The sequence below is a fragment of the Callorhinus ursinus genome, unplaced genomic scaffold, assembly GCF_003265705.2.
Source record: "Callorhinus ursinus isolate GAN/ISIS: 27379988/994484 unplaced genomic scaffold, GSC_fseal_2.0 scaffold74, whole genome shotgun sequence".
Lineage (NCBI taxonomy): Eukaryota > Metazoa > Chordata > Mammalia > Carnivora > Otariidae > Callorhinus > Callorhinus ursinus.
In genome coordinates, this window is record NW_027397136.1 from 304,531 (window position 1) to 332,493 (window position 27,963).

The 27,963-nt window shown below is 43.2% G+C and overlaps 1 protein-coding gene across 3 annotated transcripts in view; it reads left to right on the forward strand.

Annotated features, from left to right (window-relative positions):
* MICAL3 (microtubule associated monooxygenase, calponin and LIM domain containing 3) overlaps window positions 1–27,963 on the forward strand; it is a 203,147-nt gene that overhangs the window by 56,659 nt on the left and 118,525 nt on the right. For all 3 annotated transcript variants that reach the window (XM_073886979.1, XM_073886980.1, XM_025851823.2), the window contains exons 2-3: window positions 25,569–25,908; window positions 27,436–27,643. In XM_073886979.1, coding sequence (XP_073743080.1) covers window positions 25,645–25,908; window positions 27,436–27,643 — 472 coding nt within the window. In that variant the 5' untranslated portion in view covers window positions 25,569–25,644. The remainder of the gene's footprint in view (window positions 1–25,568; window positions 25,909–27,435; window positions 27,644–27,963) is intronic.

A 27,963-nucleotide genomic window follows, 5' to 3' on the forward strand; every position in this document is an offset into this window, starting at 1 on the left:
CACCATCTGTCATCATACGTTATGACAGTATTATTGACAATATTCCCTATGCTGTGCTTTCCACCTCCATGACTTATTTTATTTTTTAAAATTTCTTGGCTCATTTTATTACCTGTTTTCAGTAATCAAATATATATATCATAAATCATGATATTAAATGTTTAAGGTTAGGAACTACTTCCTTTCCCTTTGGGTGCTCTGGTCTCCCTACAGAGGTGTAAATTTGTATTCTATTTTTGATGCATTAGAGTTCTTTGGGAGGAGGTGGGATAATTTGGGCTTCAGAGTGAGGCACTCCTGGGTCTGGGTTTGAGTGTTACCGTCTTCAGCTTATTAGCTGGACAAGTTAATTATCCTCTGCTTTTCAGTTTTCTCTTGTGCACAGTGAGAATCATAAGAGGTCTTACAGGGGGCGCCTGGGTGGCTCAGTTGGTTAAGCGACTGCCTTCGGCTCAGGTCATGATCCTGGAGTCCCGGGATCGAGTCCCGCGTCGGGCTCCCTGCTCAGCAGGGAGTCTGCTTCTCCCTCTGACCCTCTTCCCTCTCGTGCTTTCTATCTCTCATTCTCTCTCTCTCTCAAATAAATAAATAAAATCTTAAAAAAAAAAGAGGTCTTACAGGGTTGTTGTGAGTACCAAATTAAAAGATTTCTGTGAAGTGCCAGCATAATAATGCTTGGCACATAGAAAAGTTCAATAAATGGTGACAGTTATTATAATCAACAAGAGATGACCAACAAACCTCTTAAGCCTCCTCCTTCCAAAGCAGAGAGTATTTGTAAAGTCTTATTCTTAGCTTGAAATCTGATTGCTATAACCATTTATAAGAGGGAGAAGAGAATATATGGGTGTTTGGTTTTTGTTTTTTTTTTTTAAGTCTGTTTGGTTTACTTCTTTCTTAACTGCTTTAATGCTGGGACTAGGACATGCTCCTTGCCCCTAGGAACTTAAAAATCTGGGAGACAGTCATATAAACTGGTTATACTGGAGTATATTTAAATCTTACAGGTGCCATGATAGAGTCACTATGCGATATAGCAAATAAAGCAATCTGTCTTTGATAGCCAGCATCCTTCCCCCCCCCCCCCATTTTAGGCTGAACTTGTTTTTTTTACAATAAGTACAGGCCTGAAGTAGTTGGGGGAAAGCTAGATTTTGATATTATCTAATTTAAAATAGTGTCTTGGGGGATTGATGAATCCTTGGAAGGACCTGTAGGAGAAGAGTTAGGGGGTATTTCTTTGGCTTGCTTAAAAGTATTATGTAAAGAAGCAGAGGGAGATAATGGAGAGACTTTAACCCTTCAGTTGCAGTGCCATTAGTAGCTTGTTGTGTGACTCAGGACAAGTTATTTCGTCTTTCTAACTCCTATTTTCTTACAGAGGAGTACATTAGCATCTGCCTTCCATACTCAGAATTGTGCAGGGTATAAGTAGCATAATGTATGTGAAAGTACTCTAAGAAGCAGGAAGTGCTACCTACATAGTGGTGTGGTTGAGAGCAGTGCATAGACAGACATCACTCCATCCTCTTTATAGAGAAAGATGGCATTGAGAATCAGCTAGAGAGAGGAAAAAAAGAGTCAAAGAGGAAACCTGTGGAAATGTTCAATACTGAGCACATGCTCTTCCCTCTTCTTGTCCTTCAGATCTCTGCTATAAGTTACCCACTCAGGAGAGCTTCCATGACCAACTTATCTTAGGGCCCCTCCTCTTATTCTAAGTCAAAGAATCTGCATTTCCTTCCTGGCACTCATATTTTGTAATTATATGCTTGTTTGCTTACTTGTTTTTTGCCCATATCCTCCACTAGGCAGTAAACCTCCTCTGCTGAGCAAGGAACCTGGTGTGGGGCTCAATCCCAAGACCCTGGGATCATGACCTGAACCAAATGCAGACACTTAACCGACTGAGCCACCCAGGTGCAACTGAATTTTTATAACAGTAAACTTCCTGGGCACTGTTTTCATTCACCAAAGTAAATATAATGCCAGGCTTAGGGCCTGACATATACTGCACACTCAATAAATAATTTGATGAATAAAGTGAAAGGCGACAAGACGTGTTGGTCTTCTGCCTGGAAAACAGCTACTTTGGGAATGCCCAGGTGTACATCTCATTCTTTTGTGGGTACAACCAGATGCGGGGTGTCTGTACCTGAGACTGCTATAGCACCACCCGATTGCAGGTTCTAAATGCCACAGGCTGGATTGTGACTCATCTCTCCCCTTCCCCCACATGTTCCTTTCTACCCATTTAGAGACCCTAAACTCACATGCACATTGAATTTGGTGAATCTGTCCCTTCAAAAGGGAAAACTCACTCTGAACTTTGGAACTTGGTTCCAGGGAGTTGACAGCTTGCCAAGCAGGGAGGATGTGTCCTATTTACTATTTATAAAGTGTACCACCCTGGCTGTTGGTCAGAGGCCGCACCCATTGGGTTCCCAGCTGTCTGTCCCCATCTTATGCCAAGTAGCGCTGTGTCAGGTTCTTCCTTGGTATGTGAGGCATAGTATAGATTTCGTTCATATACGCTGCTGGATGCCCCTCAGATTACTATTCTCTTAGGATCCTGAAGAGATGCCCTTTTTTGGTTTAGTTTTTGACTTTTTTTTTTTTAATGGTATAATGTATGTTCTTAAGAACACAAGTCTAAAGTGTACAACTTGAATTTTCTTTTTTTGCAACTAAAAATCTTTTTTAAAGATTTATTTTGAGAGAATGTGTACAAGCGGTGGGGGGGGGTGGGCAGAGGGAGAGGGAGAAGCAGGCTCCCCCCTGATCAGGGAGCCCAGTGTGGGGCTCAATCCCAGGACCCTGGGGCCATGCCCTGAACCAAAGGCAGACTCTTAATGACTGAACCACCCAGGTGCCCCTGCAACTAAAATTTTTATATATATAAACATTTGTATGTATCTGACTAGTTTCAGTTGGGAGTTGAGCTATTATGAATTTGGGGGGATAAAGGATTTATTACAGAGATTAGACCTTACACAATTGAGGGAGGAGTTGGGAAAGTGAAGGTACAGATTGGGGTATTGGAGTCAGAGAAGAGTCACTAACCAGTCTGCCTGAAGCATCAGCATGAGAGGACAAGCCAGAGGCTACAGGGAAGTCCAAGAAGCCTGCTACATCCATTTCTGGGGCGGGGCCACCTACAGAACTTTGTGGGAAGCCATTGCCTCTGGGCAGCTACTGTCCATTCTGGTCCACAGCCAGGTGTCTGGTGGTAGGCCTGGGGCTGTTGTTGGGTCAGCGGGTCACCAATGAGATGGAAGAGCAGTGTAGGGGAAAACAAGGACCTGCTGGAACCTGCCAGGCATCTCTGTCTCTGTCTATTACCACATTTTTTTTAAAGATTTTATTTATTTATTTGACAGAGAGAGACACAGCGAGAGAGGGAACACAAGCAGAGGGAGTGGGAGAGGGAGAAGCAGGCTTCCCACAGAGCAGGGAGCCCGATGCGGGGCTCAATCCCAGGACCCTGGGATCACGACCTGAGCCAAGGGCAGACGCTTAACGACTGAGCCACCCAGGCACCCCTGTCCGTTACCACATTTGACTGCTAAGGCCTTCAGAGAGTAATGGCCACTAATTCAATTCCATTTTCTAAATCTCATGCAAGTTCCTTTTTTGGCCAATTCGAACTTGGAACCCTAACTGGGGATTCTGGGGAACATAGTTCCCAGCTTAACCAAGCTGACACAGCACTGTCCAGCACACCATCCAGATCAGGATTCCAAAGGCCCCCTCCTGCCCCTTCCCAGAAGGTAATACCACCCCACCACTCCCAATCATTATTTTGACCGACTTATGCATATAGATTTGAATTGCGTTTGCTTGTGATCGTTATATAAATGGAGTCATGCAATATGATCTTTTTGTGTGTGTGCCTTCTTTGCTTACCATTGATCTATGAGTTCATCTGTATTACACATTGCAGTGGTCCATTCTTTTTCACTGCTGCATAGTATTCCACTATAGGAGTTTAACTGCTGTTTGTTTCTCATTTTGCTATTTTTGGTCATTTGGGTTGTTTCCATTTTGCAAGTATTATGAATAAAGCTACTATAAACATTCTTGTATTTATCTTTTGATCAACATAGACATTTTATTTCTTTTGGATGTATCTTCAAGAATAGAATTTCTGAGCCTTATGGTTAAATGTATGTTTTGCTTCAGGAACTACTGCTGAACAGTCTGCAAGGTGGTTGTGCCAGTTCATGCTGTGAGTGTCTGAGAATTCAGGTGTTCCATATCCTTGACTACCCCTGGTATTATCAGTCTTTCATTTTAGTCATTCTAATGGGTGTGTAATAGTATCTCATTATGGTTTTGCTTGACATTTTCCGGATAACTAATGATATTGGGTGCCTGTTCAGATGTTTTTTGGCAACTTGGATGTCTTATTTTGTGAAGTACCTGGTCAGATCTTATGCTTATTCTTCATTGGGTGTCTGCATCTTTCTTATTGGTTTGTAGAAATCCTTCACATCGCTGGGTATGAGATTTTTCTCAGTTACAAGTAGCCTTTTGGTTTGAAGGAGGCATGTTCCTTCTGAAACAGTGAATAGGTGGGACTTCAGACATGTTTGAAGAGGGAAGCCTTTGAAAAAAATGTGGTCATTTATTGCTTTTTTCTCAGGGAATTAATACAATGCAGGACTGGAAGTTAGCAACCCAACCTATGTGTGGTTTTAAAAATAAAATATTGGACCCACAAATATTTCTATTGCTTTTTAAAAATACAATTTATCTTGAGCACTCAAAATATATACTCACAAACCAAACATTTAACTCATTCCATAAAGATTTGAATGTTTGTTGTGGATCTGACTCAGCTAAAAGCTGAGGATAGAAACCTAACTATGACACTTGCTAGCTTCCAAGAGCACGGAGTCCAGTGGGAGGTATTTGAGGAACAGAGGAGAGATCCATACCTAGGAAGAAGGAAACAGCAAAGTTGGGCAGAGAAGCACTTAGAGAGAATGGAAATTGAAGCCCTGGTAGATGAGTAGGTTCGTATTCATCAACTACCTTGGTTTAGAGAAGATTGAAAGAGTTTGAATGTGTGTGCATAGGTGGGCAAGCGCTTGTAAGCTGTGAAAACAAGATGTACAGGAAAGAGCATAGCATGTTCCTGGAGCAGTCAGCAGATGTGAATGGCTGAAGCATGGGGTGCACGATGGGAGGTGTAGAGAGTGATGAGGATGGGGGTGAAGCGGGTGCCAGCATGGGCTGGCAGCCAAGGAGTTTAGTCTTTCAGGAAAGTGGTGTCTTTCAGAGTTTGAAAACAGGAGATGGCATGATTAGATTTGTTTAGAAAGATCACTTTGAAAGAAATGTGATATATGAATTGGAATTTCAAACTTGAGACAGGGTCTATAAACTTGTACACCCATGTTCATAGCAGCATTATTGACAATAACCAAAAGATAGAAACAACCCAAGTGTCTATTGATGGATGAATATATACAGATAGTGGAATATTATTCAGCCATAAAAAGGAATGAAGTTCTGGTACATGCTATGATGTCAATAAACATTTGAAAACATTATGCCAAGTGAAAAAAAATATTATATGTTCTACTTGTATAAGGTACCTTAGAATAGGCAGATTCATAGAGAAACTTGAATAGAGATTACCAGGGGATGGAGGGGAGGGGACATGGGGAGTTATTGTTTAATGGCTTACAGTTTCTTTTGAGGGTGATGAAAACGTTCTGAAAATAGTGGTAATTGTTATACAACATTGTGAATTTACTTAATGCCATTGAATTGTATACCTAAAAAAATGGCTAAAATGGTAAATTTTATGTTATATGTATCTTACCACAAAAAATAAAAATTGAAAACCCACCTTGAGGCAGGATCTACATCTAGGAGATCTAAAGGTGCATCTTGATTGTTGTAGGAATCAAGGTAGAGATAATGAACTTCAAGGCAATGAATTTGAAAAGGAAGGGATATATGAGAGAAATTTGGGAAGACCAAATGGGAATGTATCTTGTACTATCCTGTGTTCCTCCAGTACTTAGCATAGTATAATCCCCATCTCCCTTTTTTCCGCCAGTGAGAAGGACTTGGGAAGTAAGGCAGATGTGGAGGCTGACACCTGGAATTCTGGCTCTGGTGGGTGGTGGTTTTATACGAGGGTTACTATTCAGGGTGGGGGGACAAATTTGGAAGAGAAGATGAAGAGTTCTGTTTTGAGTACCTGAGTTGGAGGCGCCCTGACATATTCTGATAGAGATGTCCAGGAGGGAGTTACAAAAATGGTGCAGAATGAAATAAAAGGAAAAAAAAGGCCAAGGGCGGAATCCTGGGAGCTCTCATTATTTATCAATGTGGCAGAAGTTGGAGGAGCAACCCAAGAGAGACCAGGGGAGGAGAGTTCAGTTGTGTAATCCTCTGTCTTGCTGGATTGGCTTTCTGATTGCTCTTAATGGAGTCAAAATGTTCTCTTGAGGTATTCCCTCACCAAGCCAGGTTGTCCTTAGCAGGGCCCACACATCTGGAGTGCTGAAGGTGAATATAGTAAAATGCACTCAGAGAAGCGTATTCATGTCTAAGCAATTCACTTGTGTATTGGGAAGTTGTAGACCTTTCGTCTTCCAACCTTTCCTAATTTTCTGATTCCATCGTCCCTTCATTTCTTCTTTTGTTTTTTATTCTGCATATGAAGAAAAATTGACAGCTTTTGAGCAACATCAATCTCAGGATAAAAGACATCTATAAAACCCTACAATCCCGTGGGTAAAATTAAAGAAGCCTATATGTTTATGTTTTTAAAAAAGGTTAATGCATTTTTTCATAAATTTCTTTTGTTTGATCGGTGATTTGGAAAATTATTGGATTTGGGATTCATGACCTGTTGCTTTACACTGTGCTTTTGAAAGCGCACAGCTGTCAGGAGGGAGTGACAGTGTCTGCTTCAAAATTTATTTGAAATATGTTTGATTCTTTTGCCCTAGTACTTAAAATCTGTCCTGCTAAAAAGAGATTTGTGCAGTAGTACTACTGAGACATCGTTGGGGGAGGATGCCAAAAAATGTGAACAGATTAAGGGATTCTTACTTTTAGTTTGGGAAGCACTATTCTCAGCATTAGTTACTTCTTTAAAAAAATTGTGTAAGTTTCCAGGTCCAGCCAAGTGCTTTTCAGGCAAGACAGCTGTGGCTTCCCTTCTGTGGCTTACTCTGAGTTCCTTTCGTGGTGCTGAATTGGCAGCAACAGCAAATGGATACTGACCTCCCTCTTCATATCCTTCAGCCTCTTCAGCCATAATCATGACTGACTAAACCATAAACATCTTCAGGTTTGGGAGTTATTAAAAAGCCTCCCTGAAGTGATGGAAATGTTCTGAAACTTGGTTTAGTGGTGATGGTTGTTGCATAGCTTGGTAAATTTACTAAAAATCATTGAATTGTACACTTAAAACAGGTGATTCTTAGTGTATGTAAGTTACACCTCACCAAAGTTGTTTAGAAAAACATCCCCTCCAATCCTGAGCACTGCAACCATTACTCCTGCCTAAGTGCTACTCTTTTTGGGCAACCTACTCAAAGTCCTCATGGCTCTTGGCCAAGTTCTGCAGGGTTCTATCAGGAATTTGGCACAGCTTGTGGCTCTCGCCTGGCTCCTCTCCACTTGCTCTGCCCAGTGCATCCAGCACCTAACCTGGTTGGACTACCAACCAGTTCCATTTCTTTTGTGAGGCTAAAAGGTGAGAAGTTCAGGCTCTCTTGGGCCCAGAGGCCAGTTACTCAGTTTGTGGTTTATTCTGATCTGATGCATCTTATTTTCCTTTGCTCTTTGGCCATTTTATTGCTCTGTTAACACCCAGGTTACAGCGTAAGCAGGATATTTCAGTTAAACTAAAATCTTGCAGTATGGCCATTTCTCAGCAGTTCCATCTGAAGGTTCAGTGGGAGAAAAGGTTAAGTAATGATTCCAGTTGTCTGTATATTTTCTAACCTCTTTATCCTCTTCTGCTTTCTTCCCCAAATTGTCTAGATGATTGAAAATGAGGTAAAAATGGGGCACCTGGGTGGCTCAGTCGGTTAAGCGTCTGCCTTTGGCCCAGGTCATGATCCCAGGGTCCTGGGATTGAGCCCCATATCGGGCTCCCCGCTCAGCAGAAAGCCTGCTTCTCCCTCTCCCACTCCCCCTGCTTGTGTTCCCTCTCTTGCTGTGTCTCTCTCTGTCAAATAAATAAATAAAATCTTTAAAAAAAAAAAAAAGGTAAAAATGTCTTCCTGCCTTCACCCCAAATGCCACTCTGCCCAGTTGGAGTGCAGTAAAGTTTGGTTCACTATTTGATTATTACTGACTTTCTCTTCAGGAGCCATAAGCTTCATGATAGCAATGATCTTGCCCGCCATCACTGTTACTAGCAGGAATTGAGGCTTTAATATGAACAAGTGGGTTAAATTGCCCCACAGAAGGTGGGCAGCCAGAGCACAAAGAGGGGCTGCCTGGTTTGATGTCATCCTAGTATGAAAATTATTGAGTTCCTGCTGCCCTCACACTGTACTTGGAGGTACTCTGGTGCTTCCAGTCAGATGCCTTCTGAAACACAAGGTTGCTTAGTTAAGGGTCTTTTAACACAAAGTCTTTAGGTTTGTCATGCCCAGTATTTGGATCAAAATATTTAAGTTAGAATGCATTCACTTTTTTTTGTCCCAAAGTGAGTGATATTTCTAAAGGTGGTATACTTAATACTCAAAAGGGGAACCTTAGAGGGTGAGATGTGCCCACCTCGCCTTGTAATGCTTGGTATTGAGTAGTCTTGACTCATGGCTACAGGCATAGAAGTCTTCCAGTTCGTGAAAGGACAGGTGGCATCTTTTGGTGCCTTCCTCCCAAGGATGGCTTCCCTGGAGTTGGACCTGCCTAAGCCACAATGGTGAGAGGGTCAAGCAGTAAGTAACACTTTATAATATCCCCTAGGGAGCATTTGGGTTCTCTCGGATTTTATATTTCAGTCCATTGAGCAAGCCAAAGTGTTTACATTCTGTATGCCAGAGCCAGCAGGTCAATTAGCAGTTTTCCTATGTCTGTAATAAATTAGGCAAGGGTTTGGGGTGCCTGGATGGCTCAGTTGTTAAGTGTCTGCCTTCGGCTCAGGTCATGATCCCGGGGTTCTGGAATTGGGCCCTGAATCGGGCTCCCTGCTCAGCGGGAAGCCTGCTTCTCCCTCACGCACTCCCCCTGTTTATGTTCCCTCTCTCGTTGTGTCTCTCTCTGTCAAATACATAAATAAAATCTTTAAAAAATAAAAAATAAATAAATTAGGCAAGAAAATCAGGTGGTGGGCAAGGAACAGCTTGTAACCTGACACTCTGCTCCTGCCAAACCAGAGAAGGCTGCCTTATGGCGGCCCTGGGCCTCTTGGCCATCTGATGTTGGCATTTTAGGACAGGGGTGGACAGGGAATATAGTTTTTAGGCTCTTTTGGGGCTATATCACCTAAACTCATTGGCATGAAATAAGTAAAGATGAATTAATCTTCTGTAGAAAAACTCGGTAGGTTGCTGGCTTTGAGCCCTGAGTAGTGGAATTTTGGAGCCCAAAGGTCTCATGGCAGTTGGTCTTTGATGAATGGTCTTTGGGACAATAGAAACTAATATTTTGGCAGTCCTTCAGCAACCCCCTGGACAGGGTGGGATCATCCCCAGGGGCTGGGGATGGTGCAGGTAGGGAGTAGTTGTGGGCTGTACACTTTAAAGACCCTGCCAGAGTGTAGCTTGGGGAATTTTTAATATTAAACATAAAAAAGAAAAGCTTGTTATTCTCTTTCTTTGGATGTTTCATTTCTAACCAAATGGACTCTTTCCCATGTGAAGGAGTTAGAGATATGTCTGTGGGAGTGATCATCTCATGTCAGAGCTCAACAAGAATCAGAGTAGAGTGAGGGATTGGCCTTGAGCATTTGACACAGAGAAGACTTCTGTTTCTCACTGGGGAAATTATGTCTCAGTCCCATACCTTTTTAAGCTAATTCAGAAGGGAAAGTATATTCTATAGAGCTGATTTAAAATCAGCCCTCTTGGTTTATTTCTGCTTTGGAGAGAACAACTCAAGTGGTTTTTGTTTTTGTTTTTGTTTTTAAAGTGGTTGAAAAAAAACATGGCCTTGGAACCAGGTAGCTTCCACTCCTTGTGGCCTGGAGCCAAGGCAGACCTAGTTGGTTCACTTGGTGCATGGAGTTGAGGTGGAGAGTGCACATCTACCTTGCTAGAGAATTAAGATCTCTTTGTTAGCTGTCAGCCTCCTGAAACAGCCTCTCTTACCACTCCTGTGTTACAGCCACTCTTCTCAGAAGAGTGCGTACTTTACTTGCTTTGTCTCTCCCTTCTTTCCCCTTTCCTGTCTCCAAGAACCCTAGGTGGCATCCGGTGAGTGTTTTTTCTTTAGACTCTCTAACTTTGGGAGCTTCAGAATCACAATTCCAGTGACTTAGGGATCATTTGGTATCTGAAAAAGGTAAATATCATTCTGGAATGTGAATTGAAAGTAGTAATCCTTTTTATAATCAGGAACTGTCCAGAGATGCCTTAGGGACCTCAGCTTTGGCCACTTCCTTGTCTTTCTCTCACTCCCTAAATCAATAACAAGTTAGTAACAAACTAATCATCACACAAATACCCCCCCTTTTTTAAAGGTGTTTATTTATTTGAGAGAGAGAGAATGAGAGAGAGCGCACAAGAAGTGAGAGGGTCAGAGGGAGAAGCAGACTCCCCGCTGAGCAGGGAGCCCGATGTGGGACTCGATCCCGGGACTCCAGGATCATGACCTGAGCTGAAGGCAGTCGCTTAACCAACTGAGCCACCCAGGCGCCTTACCTTTTCCCCTTTTCTATACTTCTGTGACAGTAAACATTGTGGCCCAAGTAAGCCTTTCATTTATCTTTTTCCTTCTTTCCTGGCACCTGCTTTTCCACTAACATGTGTACTAAGTGCAATAAAAATGAATCATTCTTCTTCCTAACTAGTATCACATGAGTAATGGGTAGACAGAAATGGACATAATTCCAGAGCTATTGGTAAGTGATGAAAGAGAGATATGTATCAAGGTGAGAAGAGACACAGAGGGGGAAGTGATGAACTTTGGCAGGGGGTTGGGTAGGTGGGGTCATTTCAGGTGGACAGGGAGAAAGGACATACTAGGCAAAGGGGAATGACATGAACAAAGTTGAAGAGGTTTGTAAGAGTGGGGTACATCCCAGTAACTACAAGTGTGACTGAAGAAAATGGTTTGTGTTTGAAGTGTAGGAAATAAGGCTGGTGCTAGATCTTGATGGACCTTCTGAACCTTGCTGATGGTTTGGATTATTTTCTAAAGATAGTGGAGGGCTGTAACATGATCACATTAGAGGCAAAGAATCACACTTGCTATTAAATAAGAACACTCTGGCACTCGTGGAGGATGGATCAGAGGGCAATTAAGATTAAAAGGCTAGGGGCACCTGGGTGGGTCAGTCAGTTAAATGTCTGCCTTCAGCTCAGGTCATGATCCCAGGGTCCTGGGATTGAGCCCTGCTCAGTGGGGAGTCTGTTTCTCCCTCTGCACCCCCCCCCACGCTTGTGCTTACGTGATCTCTCTCTCTCTGTCTCTCAAATAAAGAAAACATTTAAAAAAATATTAAAAGGCTGTATAATATAGTCTAAGCTAGAAATTGTGGATGCTTTCACCAAGATAATGGTAGTGAAAATGAACTCTATAAATAGAAGTCCTAGAGAGTTAGAATCAACAGGACTTTGCGTTTGGTTGATTGGATTGAGAGGTGAAGACAGAGAAGGGTCTGAGATGACCCCAAATTTCTCTTTGGTTGGTGGATGGTTTGGCATTAGACTATATAAAATGGTGTAAATTGGGGGAAGAGAGCAGAAATTTTGGATAACTCAGTCTGAGGTAATATGGGATGTCTAGGTGAAGAAGCAAGGCCACAAAAGATAAAAGTTTGGGGTCATCTGATTTTATGAAAGACAGGGACAGATGCAATCACTGGAGCCATTTGAGAGAGCTGAGCAGCAATGAAAATAGTAGGAAAAGCAAGAGATGGCGCCAAGGGAGGGGCAGTTCCTAGGAAGAGCTACTGAGAGGGAACAAGTAAGACCAGGCTTGAAGTGTTTGAGCCTTTCACAGTTACGAAGCCATTGTCAACCTCAGTGGAGTGATGGAGACAGAAGCCAGATTGGAGAGGGAATGAAAAGGTGGACAGAGGAAGCATTAAGAGGTCATGAAGTGGTGACAGAAGAGTAGACTGCTTTTTCAGAAAGCTCAGTTATGAAAGCAAGAGGGAGAGGTTGGTCGGCTGAAGGGCATACAGGTTTAGTGGGGTGTGTGTGTGTGTGTGTGTAAGATGGGAGAGACTCCAGTATATAAATGTATGATGGATGGATGGTGGTAATGATTCTACAACACATGGATGTGCTTAATGCCACCAAGCTGTACACTTTCAAATGGTTAAAATGGGGCGGGTGGGGGGGAATGTATGCTAGTAGATGGAGCCAGATTCAGAGGAGAACCACATGGATGGGCTGGAGAGCCTCTGGCTGGTGGGACCTTTCTCTGAGACGGGAGAACAGGATGGTGAGGGCATCCTTTACTCTCTTCTTGACCATGTGAGAGGCAAGGGCATTGAGAGTGGAAGAGGGGATGGAGCAGGGGACCTGAGAACACAGAACCAGAGGTACAAGAACCAGAGTGGGTTCTGTGAAAGAATTGCTGGGTAGGATTGAGGCCCCACCTGTGGTTGGAGGTGATGGTGCGGTATAGCCACGTCAGTCTGCACTACTGACTTTTTTTTCTTTCTTTCCAGCAGTTTAGAAAAGTTGTTTTTGTCCCATCCCCATTCCACTTCTGCAGCTGGTATTTCAAGTGTCACGCTGTTTCCCTCTCTACCTCTCCACCTAATCTCTGGGCAACCTTATTGGAAGCTGGTGAATAGTGAAACACACAATAACCCTTTGGCTTCCCTTTGTTATCCTGCCTTGAACGAAAAAGTGCTGCTTTTTCAGATACCCTGGGCTTAAGACAGGTTTGTGGTTTTCTGATGGAGATTTTAAAAATACACACACAACTTGGATTTAGAAATATTATGGTGCTTAACTGAGTGTTGCTGGAGTGGTGGGGCATGGGAGGGATGGGGTGACTGGGTGATAGACATTGGGTAGGGTATGTGCTATGGTGAGCACTGTGAATTGTGCAAGACTGATGAATCACAGATCTGTACTTCTGAAACAAATAATGCAACGTATGTTAAGAAAAAAGAAAAAGAAGAAGATAGCAGGAGGGGAAGAATGAAGGGGAGTAAGTCGGAGGGGGAGACGAACCATGAGAGATGATGGACTCTGAAAAACAAACTGAGGGTTCTAGAGGGGAGGAGGGTAGGGGGTTGGGTTAGCCTGGTGATGGGTATTAAAGAGGGCACATTCTGCGTGGAGCACTGGGTGTTATGCACAAACAATGAATCATGGAACACTACATCAAGAACTAATGATGTTATGTATGGTGATTAACATAACAATAAAAAATTTAAAAAAAAAGAAATATTATGGTGCTTTGCTTACCTCTCTAGGGAAGTGGGCTGGGGGCTGTTGTGTAGCATTTCATGACACTGATACCACTCTTCTTTTCTAGAACCCAGTTTCTTTTTATAGGGGACAGTAACTTTGAACCTATTTGGCTGTTGAAAACAAAGCTGCCTTCAGATCTTGGCTCCTGTCCTGCTCTCCTCTACTGCTGGCGGGTCCTGAGCTGGGTGCAATGACCTGCTGGGCAGGGCATGTATAAGGCAGGTCTTGCGCAAGCAGGGGGAGGGGCAGGCAGAGGGAGAAGCAGACTCCCCGCTGAGCAAGGAGCCTGGTGCGGCACTTGATCCCAGGACCCTGGGATCATGACCTGAGCCAAAGGCAGATGCTTAACCAACTGAGCCACCCAGGCATCCCTGGATTGTTATTTTTAAATGAACTAATAACTATTGAATTTTTTTTCTCTTTTAAGCTCAAATACATTAAATATGGATAGATCTTTGGGCCCTCAATATTTTTAAGAGTATAAAGGAAACCTGAGACCAAAGTTTTGTGAAATGCTTCTACAGGGCCTTGTAGGCCATTGTAAAAATGTTTGCTTTTTTCCTAAAATGGGAGCTATAGCCATGGCTCTGGCTGAGTCAAACAATGAAATTTAGTGAAAGTGGTTAAAAGATCCTGATGGGTCTTGAAAACAAAGCACATAAATATAGGGCGAGGGAGACATATTTTAGAAACAACACATCAATAATAAGAATTTGGAGTTGTACTATACAGTATGTGTCAACAGTTTAGGGTACATTTCAGTCAAGCTCTTTGCTTTTCTTTTTTTTTAAGATTTTATTTATTTGAGAGAGAGAGAATGAGAGACAGCACGAGAGGGAAAAGGGTCAGAGGGAGAAGCAGACTCCCTGCTGAGCAGAGAGCCTAATGCGGGACTCGATCCCGGGACTCCAGGATCATGACCTGAGCTGAAGGCAGTCGCTTAACCAACTGAGCCACCCAGGCGTCCAAGCTCTTTACTTTTTTATTTGGGCTCACATTCTGCTGGAGGAGATGGACAATAAGCAAATAAACCACATACTGTGTCAAGTGATAACAAATGCCAGAGGAAAAATAAAGCAAGGGTGATAGGAGACTGGTGTTCTTTCATGTAAGTGGTCAGGAAAAGTTTGACTAATAAGGTGGTATTTGAGCAAAGATCTGAAGAAAGTGAGGAAGAAACCATGTAGCTGTCTGGGTAGAGATCATTATGCAGAGAGACAAGGAAGGGCAGAGACTCTGGATGCGCAGCCTGCTGAGGATGCTTGACGAACAGGAAGAGGCCAGTCTAGCTAGAGCCTAAAGAGCATAGGGGAGAGTGGTAGGCCATAAACAAGGAGATATGGAAGTGGGGGCAGGTCCCTCAAGGCCTTATAGCCATTGTAAGGACTTTAGATTTAGCTGTGGGGTGGGAAGCCATTGGTATACTTCTGTTTGAGCAGAGGTATATCACCTTATTTGACTCACATTGAAGTGAATGCTAGGGCTGCTATATAGAAAATATTCGGGGGTGGGGGGGGGGGGATTTGGACAGTGGAAGCGGAGAGAGGCAGTAATCCAAGTAAGAGATGATAGTGACTTTGGCGAAGGTGGTAGAAGGAGAGATGGTGAAAAGTGGTTGGATTTGGGCTGTATTTTGAAGATAGACTGAAGTTACTGAGGAATTGACCATGAGATGTGACAGAAATTAGGATAATTCTAAGGTTTTTGGATTGAGTGACTAGGTAGGTGGATGGTGTTGTCATTTGCTGAGATGCGGAATACTAAGGAAGAAGCAGGCTGAGGGTAGGAATGGGAACCAAGAGCTTGGTTTTGTGTATGTTGAGTTTGAGATGCCTGTCAAATACCCAAGTAGAAATGTCAAATAAGCAATTGGTTATTGCTTCAGAGAGAGAAAATAAATATTGGAGCACCATCAACTATCTCTACTATGAAATGGTGCTTAAAGCCATGGGACTGGAGGATTTTCAAAGTGGATTGTGTCTCATTAATGGGTCATGAAATCAATACAGTGGGGATCAGTAATTTTTTTTAATGAAATAGAATACAAAACATCAGAATATCTCAGTAGTAAGGATAAATTTTGTGAAGGTTTTAAAAAGTTATATTTACAGAGAGATAACTGTGTGTACAATTTATAAAAATTTTTTAAGCAACCAATGATGTTTAGGGAGTAGATGTAGATAGAGAAGAGTGCCCAAAGACGAAGTGATCCTGTGGCCATTTCAACATGCAGTGTGAGGGACAAGCAGAGGACATGGGGAAGTAGCCAGTGAGGTAAGAGGAGAGCCAAGAGAGTGGTGTCCTAGAGGCAAAGAAGAAGGGATGACCAGCTGTGACTCACGCTGTGGGTAGGTTGAGGAAACTAGGATTGAGAATTGACTGTTAGATTTGACAGTAGGGAAATGATGCATGTCCTTGATGAGATGTCTCTGTGGAGTGGTGGGGAAGAAGCTAAGTGCTGTAGGTTCAAAAGAGAGTGGGAGAAGAGAAAATTGTGACCACAGGCAGTCCTTTCTGGGAGTGGAGTAAGCTAGTCAGAGGAGATGGGGACAGGGCATGGTTTTTAAAGATGAGAGGTGTTACGATGATGAAAATAGTTCAGTTTGGGGGAGGGGGTTGATGCAGGAGAGAGGGACCAGTGCAGGAGGCAGTGCAGTTGAGTAGGAGGGGATGGGATTGGGTGCACAGGTGGAAGGTTGCTTCAGGTAGGCATGTGGATAGTTGTCTGCTCACTGTTACAGGAGGAAAGGCCCATGAGATGAGTATAGACATTAATGATAGGAGCTTTTGGAAGAACGCTAAAGAATGTAAACTGAAAACTATGCCAAAATAGAAATGGTTGAAGGAGAATGTGTAGATAGCAAATATGTGGAAGGTTGTTGTGTAAAAGGGAGGAACTAGTTTTGTTCTGGATATCTCTAAGGTAAATTTTGGACCACTGGGTAAAAAAACTATGGGCAGAATGATTTTGGTCTTCTACATAGAAATTGAGTCCTTGGGAAATTAGCATTTCAAGCTGATCAAAGATTGTGAAGACTACTTCCTAAGATAGAAAGTTGCCTGTCATTGGAGGTGTTCCTGTGTTGTGGATGGTACATAGAAAATGCAAGTGTGGGATGGCTGGCTAGGCTAGATGATCTTTTAGATCCTACCCAGCCTTGACCATTGTGTATTTTGTGATTCATGGCAACTGGTAGTGGGCAGACTGGACAACTGAGAAACCCCAAATTCTGTTCCAGGTTAATCTATTGCCAGTTGTTTGTATGTTCTGGGAATGCTTTGGCTGCAGGTCTGTCCCTGGGAGAGGCAGATCATTAAGATATGACAGAGTGAGTGCCTTTCTTTACAGGACCTCAAATTTTCCCCAACAGCTCTACAGTCATCTTTATGGGGGTATTTATGTCCCTTTGGACTGCTGCAGCATTGGTGTTCTCTGAGCCCCTGTGCTGTAGTTGGCCCTACCTAGCACCCTGCACAGCTGTCAGTTCCTGAGTCTGCACAGGTGTAGGTGGCTTGGTGTCCCATTAGTCAACAAAACCTCATTGAACGTCTATTGTGTGCCTAGAACTGGTAGATAGTACTGAGCAAAGTAGATGGGAGCCCACCCTTGTGTAGAAGAACAGCTTTTTGGTTGTGCTTTCTCACAACTTCAGTGAGCCTTTCTTCCGGTCAGGGGCCCTTCATCACCCTGAGAGCCTTGGTCATAGCAAATGCTCTCAGATTATGGGGCAAGAAGGTGTTGATTTTTTGGTCTCTTTGTAACTCAGCCCTGTCCTCTTGGTAGTGGGTAGGTTGAGGTTCACCTCCTGTTCTGCCCTGAGTTCTTACAATGCATGGAATGGCATTAGATGATTCAAAAATTCTTTGTAATGGACTCCTCAAAGGTGTTGCTGTTGGCTGGGGTGCTAGAGCCCTCCTGAAGAATGCAGACTGATAAGAACTCTGCTAGTACTATTTTAGTTGCCTAGCCTTTCAGCAGCCAACGGGAAGAATTACTGTGAAACCAGACCACTCTTACTTCCATTTATGAAAGGGCTCCATTTCAAAGGAGCAGATGCAGTGATAACTTGTGAGAAGAAAAAGAATCCTGCATTGTGTGTCCTTACTACATTTACTCAAAACTGCCTGTCGGTAGCTGGGTAGCGACCTTTGTAGCAGGCAGGGTCTGTCTGTGGTCTGTGTGCACACCGGCAGGTTCTGGCTCTCGGGCACCAAGGGGCTGGGAGCATGCTTTCTGATGCGCCTTTATTTCTCCAGCTATATTCTCAGATGGTTTTTCCCGTAATGGTGAGACGTTGGGCTCTGAAGTAGACAGCTCTGGATGCAAAACATGGCTGCGCTGCTTTCTTGCTGTATGAACTTTAAAGCTCTTCAACCTGAAGTTTCCCCATCTGCAAATGGAGGGAATAGATTATACCTCAGAGGAGTGAGGTGAAGATGAAATGACCTGACAGCTAGTAACTATTCATTCAGTACGTTAGCTATTTTTACTATTAGTGATGGAAGTTTTAATACCTGAGTTTGGCAGGAACTTACACAAATCTTATTCCTTTAGGCCTCCACCAATGCATTTATTGGACCCTCAAGGACAAATGGAATGGAGAGGGTACAGAGCAATGATGGAACAAAGAAAGTTTTGAAACTTTAAAAAAACAAACAAACAAACAAAGCTATCTGAGCACTCGAGTTCTGGTGTGTGAGCCATTTATTTAGCCAGAGTATAATCTTTTGTTGCTGGGATTATAAATGACTGGTTAGTAATAACTACCATCACTTACAAGGTCCTGCTATGTACCTAACACTGCTAAACATTTCACATTCATTACTTCAGTTCCTGCAAAACTCTGTGATCCCGTGGGTATTACGTCATTTTGTAGATGAGGAAACTATTTATAAGAGACCGGCCTCTGGGATTGTTCTTTTTTGGTTGGAGGGGGACATCGTTCTTTTTGACTCCTTGTTTTTCCGGTGTAAAATAAAAAGTTAGAGAAGATATAACATAGGGGCTAGGGCTTTAACCATGTCTTCAGAATTGGAGACTTAGAAGAGAGCACAGAGATCCTGTTGTCCAGGCTTTTTCTCAGCTCCCTCTAGAGAGGGTCATAGCCAAGGATAAGGTGGTATGAGAATTCATAACAAAAGTGCTACATTTTTTTTAATTAAAAAATTTTTTAAATTCATTTTTTCCTATTTTATTTTTTAAGAGATTTTTTATTTACTCATTTGAGAGAGAGAGTGCCCGAGCATGAGCAGGGGGAGGGTCAAAGGAAGAGGGAGAAGCAGGCTCCCCACTGAGCAGGGAGCCCTGATGCAGGGCTCCATCCCAGGACCCCGGGATCATGACCTGAGCCAAAGGCAGATGCTTAACTGACTGAGCCACCCAGGCGCCCCTCCTATTTATTTATTTTTACATCATGATAAATGTGCTCTTTAGTCCCCATCTCCTACTTCACCATCTCTCCACCTCCCCTTTGGAAAAAAGAAAATTACAAAACATAATAAAAACATGAGTGACAGTCGAAAAAAAAATTGCATATGTACAAACCCAGGAATTATAATAGAGTATAATATAACTTAGAATAACATACTTTATAAGCAAAAAACTGAATAATACTGGTTCTTAGAGCAAGAGACTATAAAAAATGGGCAGGAAAATATGAGAAAGAACTTTTGGTAATGAGATCTAAAAATGTTGAAGTTAAAAACTGATTGAACAGCTGATTAGAGAAAATGAATAAATCTAAACATTAAGAGATTATCTAGAATGCAGTATATTGAACAAGGGGAAAACATTTTTTTTTATTCAAGTATAATTAACATACATTAGTTTCAGGTGTACAATATGATTCAGCAATTCTATACATTTCTCAGTGCTCATCAAGGTAAGTGTACTCTTGGGGCACCTGGGTGGCTTAGTTGTTAAACATCTGCCTTTGGCTTAGGTCATGGTCCTAGGGTCCTGGGATCAAGCCCCACTTGGGCTCCCTGCTCCACGGGAAGCCTGCTTCTCCCTCTCCCACTCCCCCTGCTTGTGTTCCCTCTCTCGCTGTGTCTCTCTCTGTCAAATAAATAAAATCTTTAAAAAAAAAAAAAAGGTAAGTGTACTCTTAATTTCCTTTATCTGTTTAACCCATCCTCCCACCCACCTCCCCTCTAGCAGCCACTAGTTTGTTCTCTGTATGAGTCTGCTTTTTCGTCTTTTTTTGTTTGTTCATTTGTTTTGTTTCTTAAATTCCACATATGAGTGAAATCATATGGTATTTGTCTTTCTCTGACTTATTTCACTTAGCATTATATCCTCTAGAACCATCCATGTTGTTGCAAATGGCAAGATTTCATTCTTTTTTATGGCTGAGTAATACTTAATTGTATATATACCCCACATCTTGATCCAGTCATCTATGAATGGATACTTGGGTTGCTTCTGTATCTTGAAAAGTGCTACATTCTTGCTAGTTGCTCTACTTACAGCATCACTCCCTGTCCAGGCTTACCTTTGCATTTTTAGATAACAACTTTTTGGTAACACAGTAGAAATCTCTGTAACATGTGTCCAATTCTCCTCTACCTTCCCTAGCCACGCAGGCCAAAGTCAGTGCTTTTCCCCAGGACTGGTCCTTCCAGTGTGGAGCTTCTGGGCTCCCATACAGAATCCCTTAAGGAGATTCTGTTCCCCTCATCAGCTCCAAAGAAACATAGTATTTCCACTACAGGTCAGGCTATAGTTACAAAGACCTGGTCCCTGCCCTAGGGAAGCTCTTAGTGGAAGAGAGAGCCATTTAAATAATGGCTTTGCGAACTGACAGTTGCAGATGAGTAATACAATATGACTAAAGAGCAGATCTAGGGTTTGAGGAGGGGCACAGAGGTAGGGTGGGGGCTGGTTTCCTGTGTCCTCAGCATCTTGCTGAGTGTCAGTTTAATGCTAAATAGGATGGGAAGTCAGAAGCGAGCTGAGGATGGAATAGTGCAGAAACAAGAATATAGGAGAAAGACTGCTTTCCTTATTATATTTTGGGTTTGCTTCCTAGGTACCCAGAGAACCTTAGATAAGGTTGTGAGAGATAAGCCGTTGGTGCCAGAGATGGGAAGCAGTAGGAGGCGACAAGGAGTCTCCTTCCCAGACTGTCTGGTTCAGTCAGCTCATTGCCTCCTGAGGTGAGGGCCTCAGTGTTCCCATCCACAGATGATAGTAGCCTGAGAGGCCTTTGTTGCAGAAAGACTAATGAAGAACTCAAGGCATTTGTCAACTTTGGTCTTTGTTTCTGAGACAAAACACAAAGGAATCTCTATAATCTCAAGTGCAGTTTTCATCTAAGTTTCCTCCTAATCACATTCCAAAATCTGCCTTCCTATAGATGTACTTACTCCTAGCATCTATTTAGACAAGTCACACCTCTGACTGAATGGGCTAGGGAAAGAAGCGTTTCATAGATTCCTTAATAAGATTCAGAGATTTACACATCTGCAGTGGCTAGGAGAAAATTAACTAAATTTGACTCTGGTTTCATACTCTATTTTTTTTTTTAGAGAAGGAGAGGGAGAATCTTAAACAGTCTCCACACTGGGCATGGAGCCTGACGCAGGAGGGTTCAATCCCACGACCCTGAGATCATGACCTGAGCCAAAACGAAGAGTCAGACACTTAACCAACTGAGCCACCTAGGTGCCCCTGGTTTCATACTCTTGAAGTATAATTCTTAGTTTCTTGCTTTATTTCTCTTTTCCTTTTCATTTTTTTAAAGATTTATTTATTTGAGAGAGAAAGAGAATGAGTGGGGGGTGGACAGGCAGAAGGAGAGGGAAAAGCAGGAGTCTGAAGCGGGACCCAATCCCAGGACCCCAGGATCATGACCTGAGCCAAAGGCAGATGCTTAACCAACTGAGCCACCCAAGGTGCCCCTCCCTTTTCTATTTTTAAAGATAGTTCTCACCTCCTACAAATAATCATCCACCTATTCTAAGAGGTAGAGATTGAGTGTTCTCATAACCAGCCATAAGTCAGTGACAGCCTTTTACTCTTGTTGTAAATAGAAATATAAATTCTGTCCTGCATGTACTTCATAGGCTGCCTCTCCAGCATTTTCCTCCACAGCCAAGGAATGTGCAAGGCATCTGAGTCAGCAGTCAGCTGCCACGGGACGAAACATGCAGGATATTGTCCACTGGCAGAAATTGCACCAGTGCCCTGGAAACCTGGCATCATCTCCTCTTCCTCTTCCCTCCTCAGCCTCCTCACTTCCCTTTTCCCTTCCTTCCACACCTTGGCTTTTCAGTCCCCAGGATTTCTGGCACCTTCCGGCCAGGTTTCCTGGTCTCTAGGTTCCTGTAATTATGAATACGGAATTTTCCCAGGATACTAGCATGTTTGGCACACAGGGACAGTCCCGGAGAGGCCAGGAGGAGCAGGATCTGAGTTGACCTTCAGGAATGAGAGAAATGAGGGCAATAACAGGAACGGCCCTTCTGCAGTTCTCCCCAGCTGCTCTCAGAATGAATCGGAATGCCAGATTCCCCTTGCTAAATGACACAGCCCCGGTCCAGCAGAGTTACAGAGTAATGCTGTAGCACTTGAGAGTGTCTTCCTGCTGTGGTCATTTGACTTGCAAAGTAGGAAAAGTGAGGCAGCCCAGGGGAATTAATCCTGTGTACTCTTACCTTGGGTGCTTGTCACATTGTTCCAGGAGCCAACTTACCTCTATTTATCTGTTCTCATTAGTGACCTACAGGTCACTTCACCTAAGAAATCCCTTAGAGTGGGCATTTAATACTTGACCACTGCTTGGAAGCAGACTCTCTGCAACTGTCTGGGAGCTGTGGCTGAAACCTGAAAGTCAGCAGAAGGATTGGGGGCCAGTTATTAATGAAGGTGTTCATCTGTGGTGGGGGTTGATTTGGAAATTCTCTGTGCTGGTTAGTAGCTCTGTGGAAGTGAATATTTCAAACAGAGTGGGCTACAGCCAGCCAAGGGGGTGTTAGCTTACAAAGCAGAATTTTTCTTTGAAAATAAATGCCCAAAACACTTCAGGGAGGTGTAAGCATAAGATAGGCATTGTGATGGGGAAAGGCTTTTTAGAAATAATGTTGCAGGATTTTTTTTTAAGATTTTATTTATTTGAGTGAGAGCGAGAGAGAGCACACACATGCATGCAAGCTGGGGGAGGGGCAGCAGGAGAGGGAGAGAATCTCAAGCGGACTCCACACTCAGCGCGGAGCCCAGCTCGGGGCTTGATCTCAAGACCCTGGGACCACGACCCAAGCCAAAACCAAGAGTCAGATGCTTAACCAACTGAGCTACCCGGGTGCCCTAAAGTTGCAGGATTTTTAATGTGTTGGTTTCAGCAAGAACATCCTGGTACTGAGTGCTCCAAATCTTGGCAAGGAGTGGAAGGTGACTGCAGTTCAGGAACAAAGAGAAATCATTTTCTTCTTTGACAAGAGGCAGAGAGATCAGACCAGGTGTTTTCAAAGCTTTCCAAACATTATGACCCTGGTGGAGTCAAAGTCGACTATGAACACAGGTCGGGCATGCAGGGTCAGGATTGCAAAATGCTGTCTGTTTGCCAAAAAAGCAAATAAAGCCACAGAAACCTACACAAGGAAGGCAAGAGGCAATCACTCTGGGACCTTTTTTCTAGTCATTGGTTGTTACCTGTCACCCTTCCGCCTTTGGATAAACACATCTGCTTTTTCTGCCCCTATAAGACATCTTTTCATTATGTACCATTTCTAAGATAAGCCTTGGCGTATAAGAAAAAGAGTGGGCTCTTTTTAGGAACTTTAAAATATTTCTTTTGCTGTGTATTGTTTCCTAGAATAAACTTTATTGAGGGGGAACTGGAGGTTAGTTCCAGTTAATTCCATTTCTTGATGGACTCTTGGCCACGTGGCTACTGAGACAAGCTGTGTTTTTTAGCAGTGTAGTTTTTATATTCAGAGCCAGGAGATTGTTGAGTAAGTATATATCTGAGATGAGAAGCCTAGTCAGTGTGTTCCGGGTGAAGAGTTACCGTCTTCGACTCGGCCTCCACAGTATATGAAGAGTGCCAGGTCTGCTGACATTAAGGGAAAATGTCAGTCCTTTGTGTATAGCTATTACTTTCTCCCACGAAGCTTAAGACAGGTCTCCTGTTGATTTGGTTTAGCCCTTATAATATGGTGAGGTGTAGAGCGATGCAGGATGTTACTTCTACTTCACAAAGGGGGATTCTGTTGCAGACGCTTACCCAGTGTAAGAGCCTAGGACAGAACATGGTCCCTTCCGTGTCCAGAGCTTGGTGCCTTCTTCTGACAATTAATTTCATCAGCACATACAGTTTGGTGGCTCCCAGTACTCTTGGATTGCTTTACTAGTGAGTCACTTCTTACTTCTGTACCCCTCCTGACCACAGTGAATCAACACCCCCCTTCCTCTGTCTCCCCCATCTCCAAGAGTGAGTCCTCTTTAAAGCAAAGTTTCAGTGCAGTCCTGTTTGTCACACTAGTAGTGTGACCATGAGGATTTTCTCAGCACTAAACTTGGAGAACTTCAGATTTGGAAGAGGAGTTTAGAGACCATCCAGTGTAACCGCCTTGTCTTACACAAGGGAAAATCGAGACCTGGTGAGGCAAAGTGACTTGTCCAGGGTCATGCAACCAGTATCTGGCACAGGGGGTTCAGAGCCATGTTAGTGCTCATCTCCTTGCTCTGACCTGCTTCTCTATTCTTACTATGTTTTAGTTTTCACTCTTGGCCCTTTGTCTCCTGCCTCCCAATAATAGTTCTAGGTAGTGATGATACATGAAACGTGGTACAAAAATGATGAAACAGACCTAAGGGAGTGAGTGCATTAAAGGAGCATGTAAGGTGCCTTCTCCCATCTTAAAGCTTCTATCCACATAGGATGGTGGATATGTAGATGCTTTTAATAAGTGGAAGGTGTAGACGTTATCATCACTGTCAAATATGTTTGTGGGCAAAATGAAATGGCTATAAAATCTTCCCACCCTGACATGTACCACATGCAGGGGCAGGACTGTTTCAGTCCTTTAAAACCCTCCTGACTTCGCCACTTCTGAACTTTGTGCTTCTTAGACTGCTGTGACACTGCCCTTCGGTTCTCTTCAGACCTCTCTCCACTGTGCCTCACAATCTTTTTAGAGAGCTCTTCTTTCTCTGCCAGTTCCTTACAAGTTGATGAGTCCCAGATATCATCCAGGGCCCATGGCTCTCTCTTCCCATGGGCTCTCCTTTTGTGATTGTACCACTTTTGAAGGTTCAGCTACCACCTGTATGCTAATGACTCCCAAATCTGGGCCTGGGTCCCCGGCTACTCCCCTAAGCTTCAAATACATACCTGACTGCCTAGCAAGTGCCTCTGTTAAGGCAGCTCAGACGTAACAAGCCAAAAGGGAACTCACTACCCTCCCCTTACAAATGAGTTCCTCTATTTTTAATTCATTGGCCTGGTGTCATTATTTGCTCAGTGGCCTAAGCTGGAAACCTGGGCATCATTCTTGAGTCTTTCATCTGTAAAAGTCACTCACTCACAAGCCTTCCTATTTTATTTCTTTTCCTACCTTCTATACTTCTTCCCTGCCTGGCTAACACTGACTTATCCTGAAAGACTCAGCTGTCACCTTTCAGAGGTTTATCTTCAGCGAGGACCCATTATGATTAGGTACTCATTGTCTACGTTCCCAAGTCCCTTGTGCCCCTCTCTCTCTAATGACACTTAGCAAAGTACCTTTAACATTCTGTTTATGAGTCTGTCTCACCCACTGAACCGTAAGATCCTTGAAAGCAAACACTGTCTTGCTCATCTTTCCATCCCCAGTGTCATCATAGATAGCACCTGGAGTACAGAAGGTATAGGATATACATTTGTTGAATGAACAGCTATGACACTTCAGAACTCCATTTGAAAAGGAGTTATGTCTCCTAGAAAATGTTTGTAGGTAGAAATTTGGATTTGCTAACCATTCCTTTTTCTTTATTTTTGTTAGATTAATGTGACAGAATCAGGTGGATCAGCAGCCATCCCACTGCCCCTTTGTTGGGGGCTGCTGAGAGCGGGGAAGCATGGAGGACAGCAAGAACGAGACAATGAATCGCGCTCATGTCCTCTTCGACCGGTTTGTGCAGGCCACCACCTGCAAGGGGACCCTCAAGGCCTTCCAAGAACTCTGTGACCACCTAGAACTGAAGCCTAAGGACTACCGCTCCTTTTATCACAAGCTCAAGTCCAAGCTTAACTACTGGAAAGCCAAAGCGCTGTGGGCCAAGTTGGACAAGCGGGGTAGCCACAAAGACTACAAAAAGGGAAGAGCATGTGCTAACACCAGGGTAAGGGTTTGGCTTCTCCTGGGCCTTGGGGTCACTCACCTAAGGATTTAACCACAAAAGAAAAGATTGTGAGGAGAGAGAGGCCAAAGAAGGGGATCGAGTAGAGGTAGACTGGGTGAGAACTAGGCAGAGTCTAGCAGAGACTTAGTACACAAAGTCAAACTCTGTGGATCCATTACCAGTGTTCAGTTGACTGTTCCGTGTTCCAGACCCTGTTCTTATTTCATGTATTCATATATTGACCAGGGTTTCAGCTATTGAAGTACAACCCTGAAGTCAAATGGTATAGGAACTTTTTTTTCCCCCTGAGGGCTCTGTTTTGAATTTCACACTGTTAAGAGGATGCAGGTCGCTTAGCAAAGAAGCCATGCCCTGTTAGCATCCTGTCTGAACATGGCTTCATGATGCCTGGCATGTCATCTTTATAAAGTCATCATTCCATACTCAGTGACTACTAAGGTCTAGATAGTATTTGCTAACTTGGGGATCTGCCACTTCCGACCTCTTTTCATCCATATTCCAAAGGTTCGTTTTGATAAGCAAGGGCCTTGTGAACCAAAATATTTCTTTTGCTTTCTTCACAATCTAGGGAAATAGAGTTTTCATGAAACAGGTGAGATAATCAGTCACCTGTGCAGGGGTAGGTAAAGGGAGGTGGAGAAGGAACAATATATTTCCTGCTTTCCTCCTTATGTGAGAACACCTTCTGGAAGAAGTTTGGAGAAAGCTAGCAGGGAAATGAAGCTGCAAATGACTTCATGACTAGATTGTTAATGTCCTTTCACGAGCTTTAATTTGCTCTGTGTGGAGACCTAGAGACCCTCCCCCAGCGGATTTGCCTCCAGGTAGATACTCATCAGCAAAATTCAAGAAATTCAGAGGCATGACTTTTATGAGTGAGTTGTGGTGTTTTATTAAGAATAATACAAATTAGTTAAGTGTCCATTCTCACCTTGAGTGCTTCTCTAGAATGTGGGTCTTTAAGATCATTTCCCTGGACTTTCAGTCCAAAGATGGTGATTTTAGAACTCTTTTCAGCACATAAAACTTTGGCTCTTGAAAGTTGCCTTCTTGGAATCCTTGAGTGGTAGATTCATTTTTAGGACTCTTAATATTGTCTGAACTATGTATTTAATAATCTGTCTCCTTGGACAGAAATCTGCTTGACTTAGAAACATTTCAAAAGGTCCTCTCCTGTTAATAAAAGATGACATGTGATTTTCAAATAGTTTGTTGAAATGAAGACCACTTCAGTATATTGCAGATCTAACATGTGCTGGAATAGCAGTTTATTTTTGTGCAGCACTAACAGTTAAGAGTCTCCTCTATCCATAACAATCACCAGCTTTTCTCTCAAGCCATTGCAGATGCTCTCCTGTGACCCAGATGGGTCTGAAGATTTCTTAGGAGAATAGCCTTACTTGGGGGCTTTAGGGAATGATGGTTATGAGATCATGAAACTGTTACAGAAATGTGAGCTTTCCTAAGAGGTGCTACCTTTGCCCTGAAAGTGGCTATGTTTTTCAGTGTCTCATCATTGGAGCTGGCCCCTGTGGTCTCCGTACAGCCATTGACTTATCCTTATTGGGAGCTAAGGTGGTCGTTATTGAGAAACGAGATGCCTTCTCCCGCAACAATGTCTTGCATCTCTGGCCATTCACCATACATGATCTGCGAGGTCTGGGTGCCAAGAAGTTCTATGGCAAGTTCTGTGCTGGAGCTATTGACCATATCAGTAAGTAAAACCAGTCCTCCTGCAAGATCCCACCCCGCCCTCTACCCACTTGTTCAGTAGAAAGAGGCAGATTATTTGAGGAATTCATACTCAACAGCCCAATTTGTTCTCATATCATTAATGTCTAATGTGCTTGGAGTCAAAATACCTGTGATGAGGTGGTCTATAACCTAGGATTCTTAATTGCAAGTTAACTCCTATGACATGAGTTTAACTTAAGGATTTCTAAAGTTAGGTCTTGAACTCTTCCTGAGCACTTGCAGTGGGTGGGATGGGCATTGGGGCCAGGCTAGGAAACTACCAATTTGAGCCTTGACCCT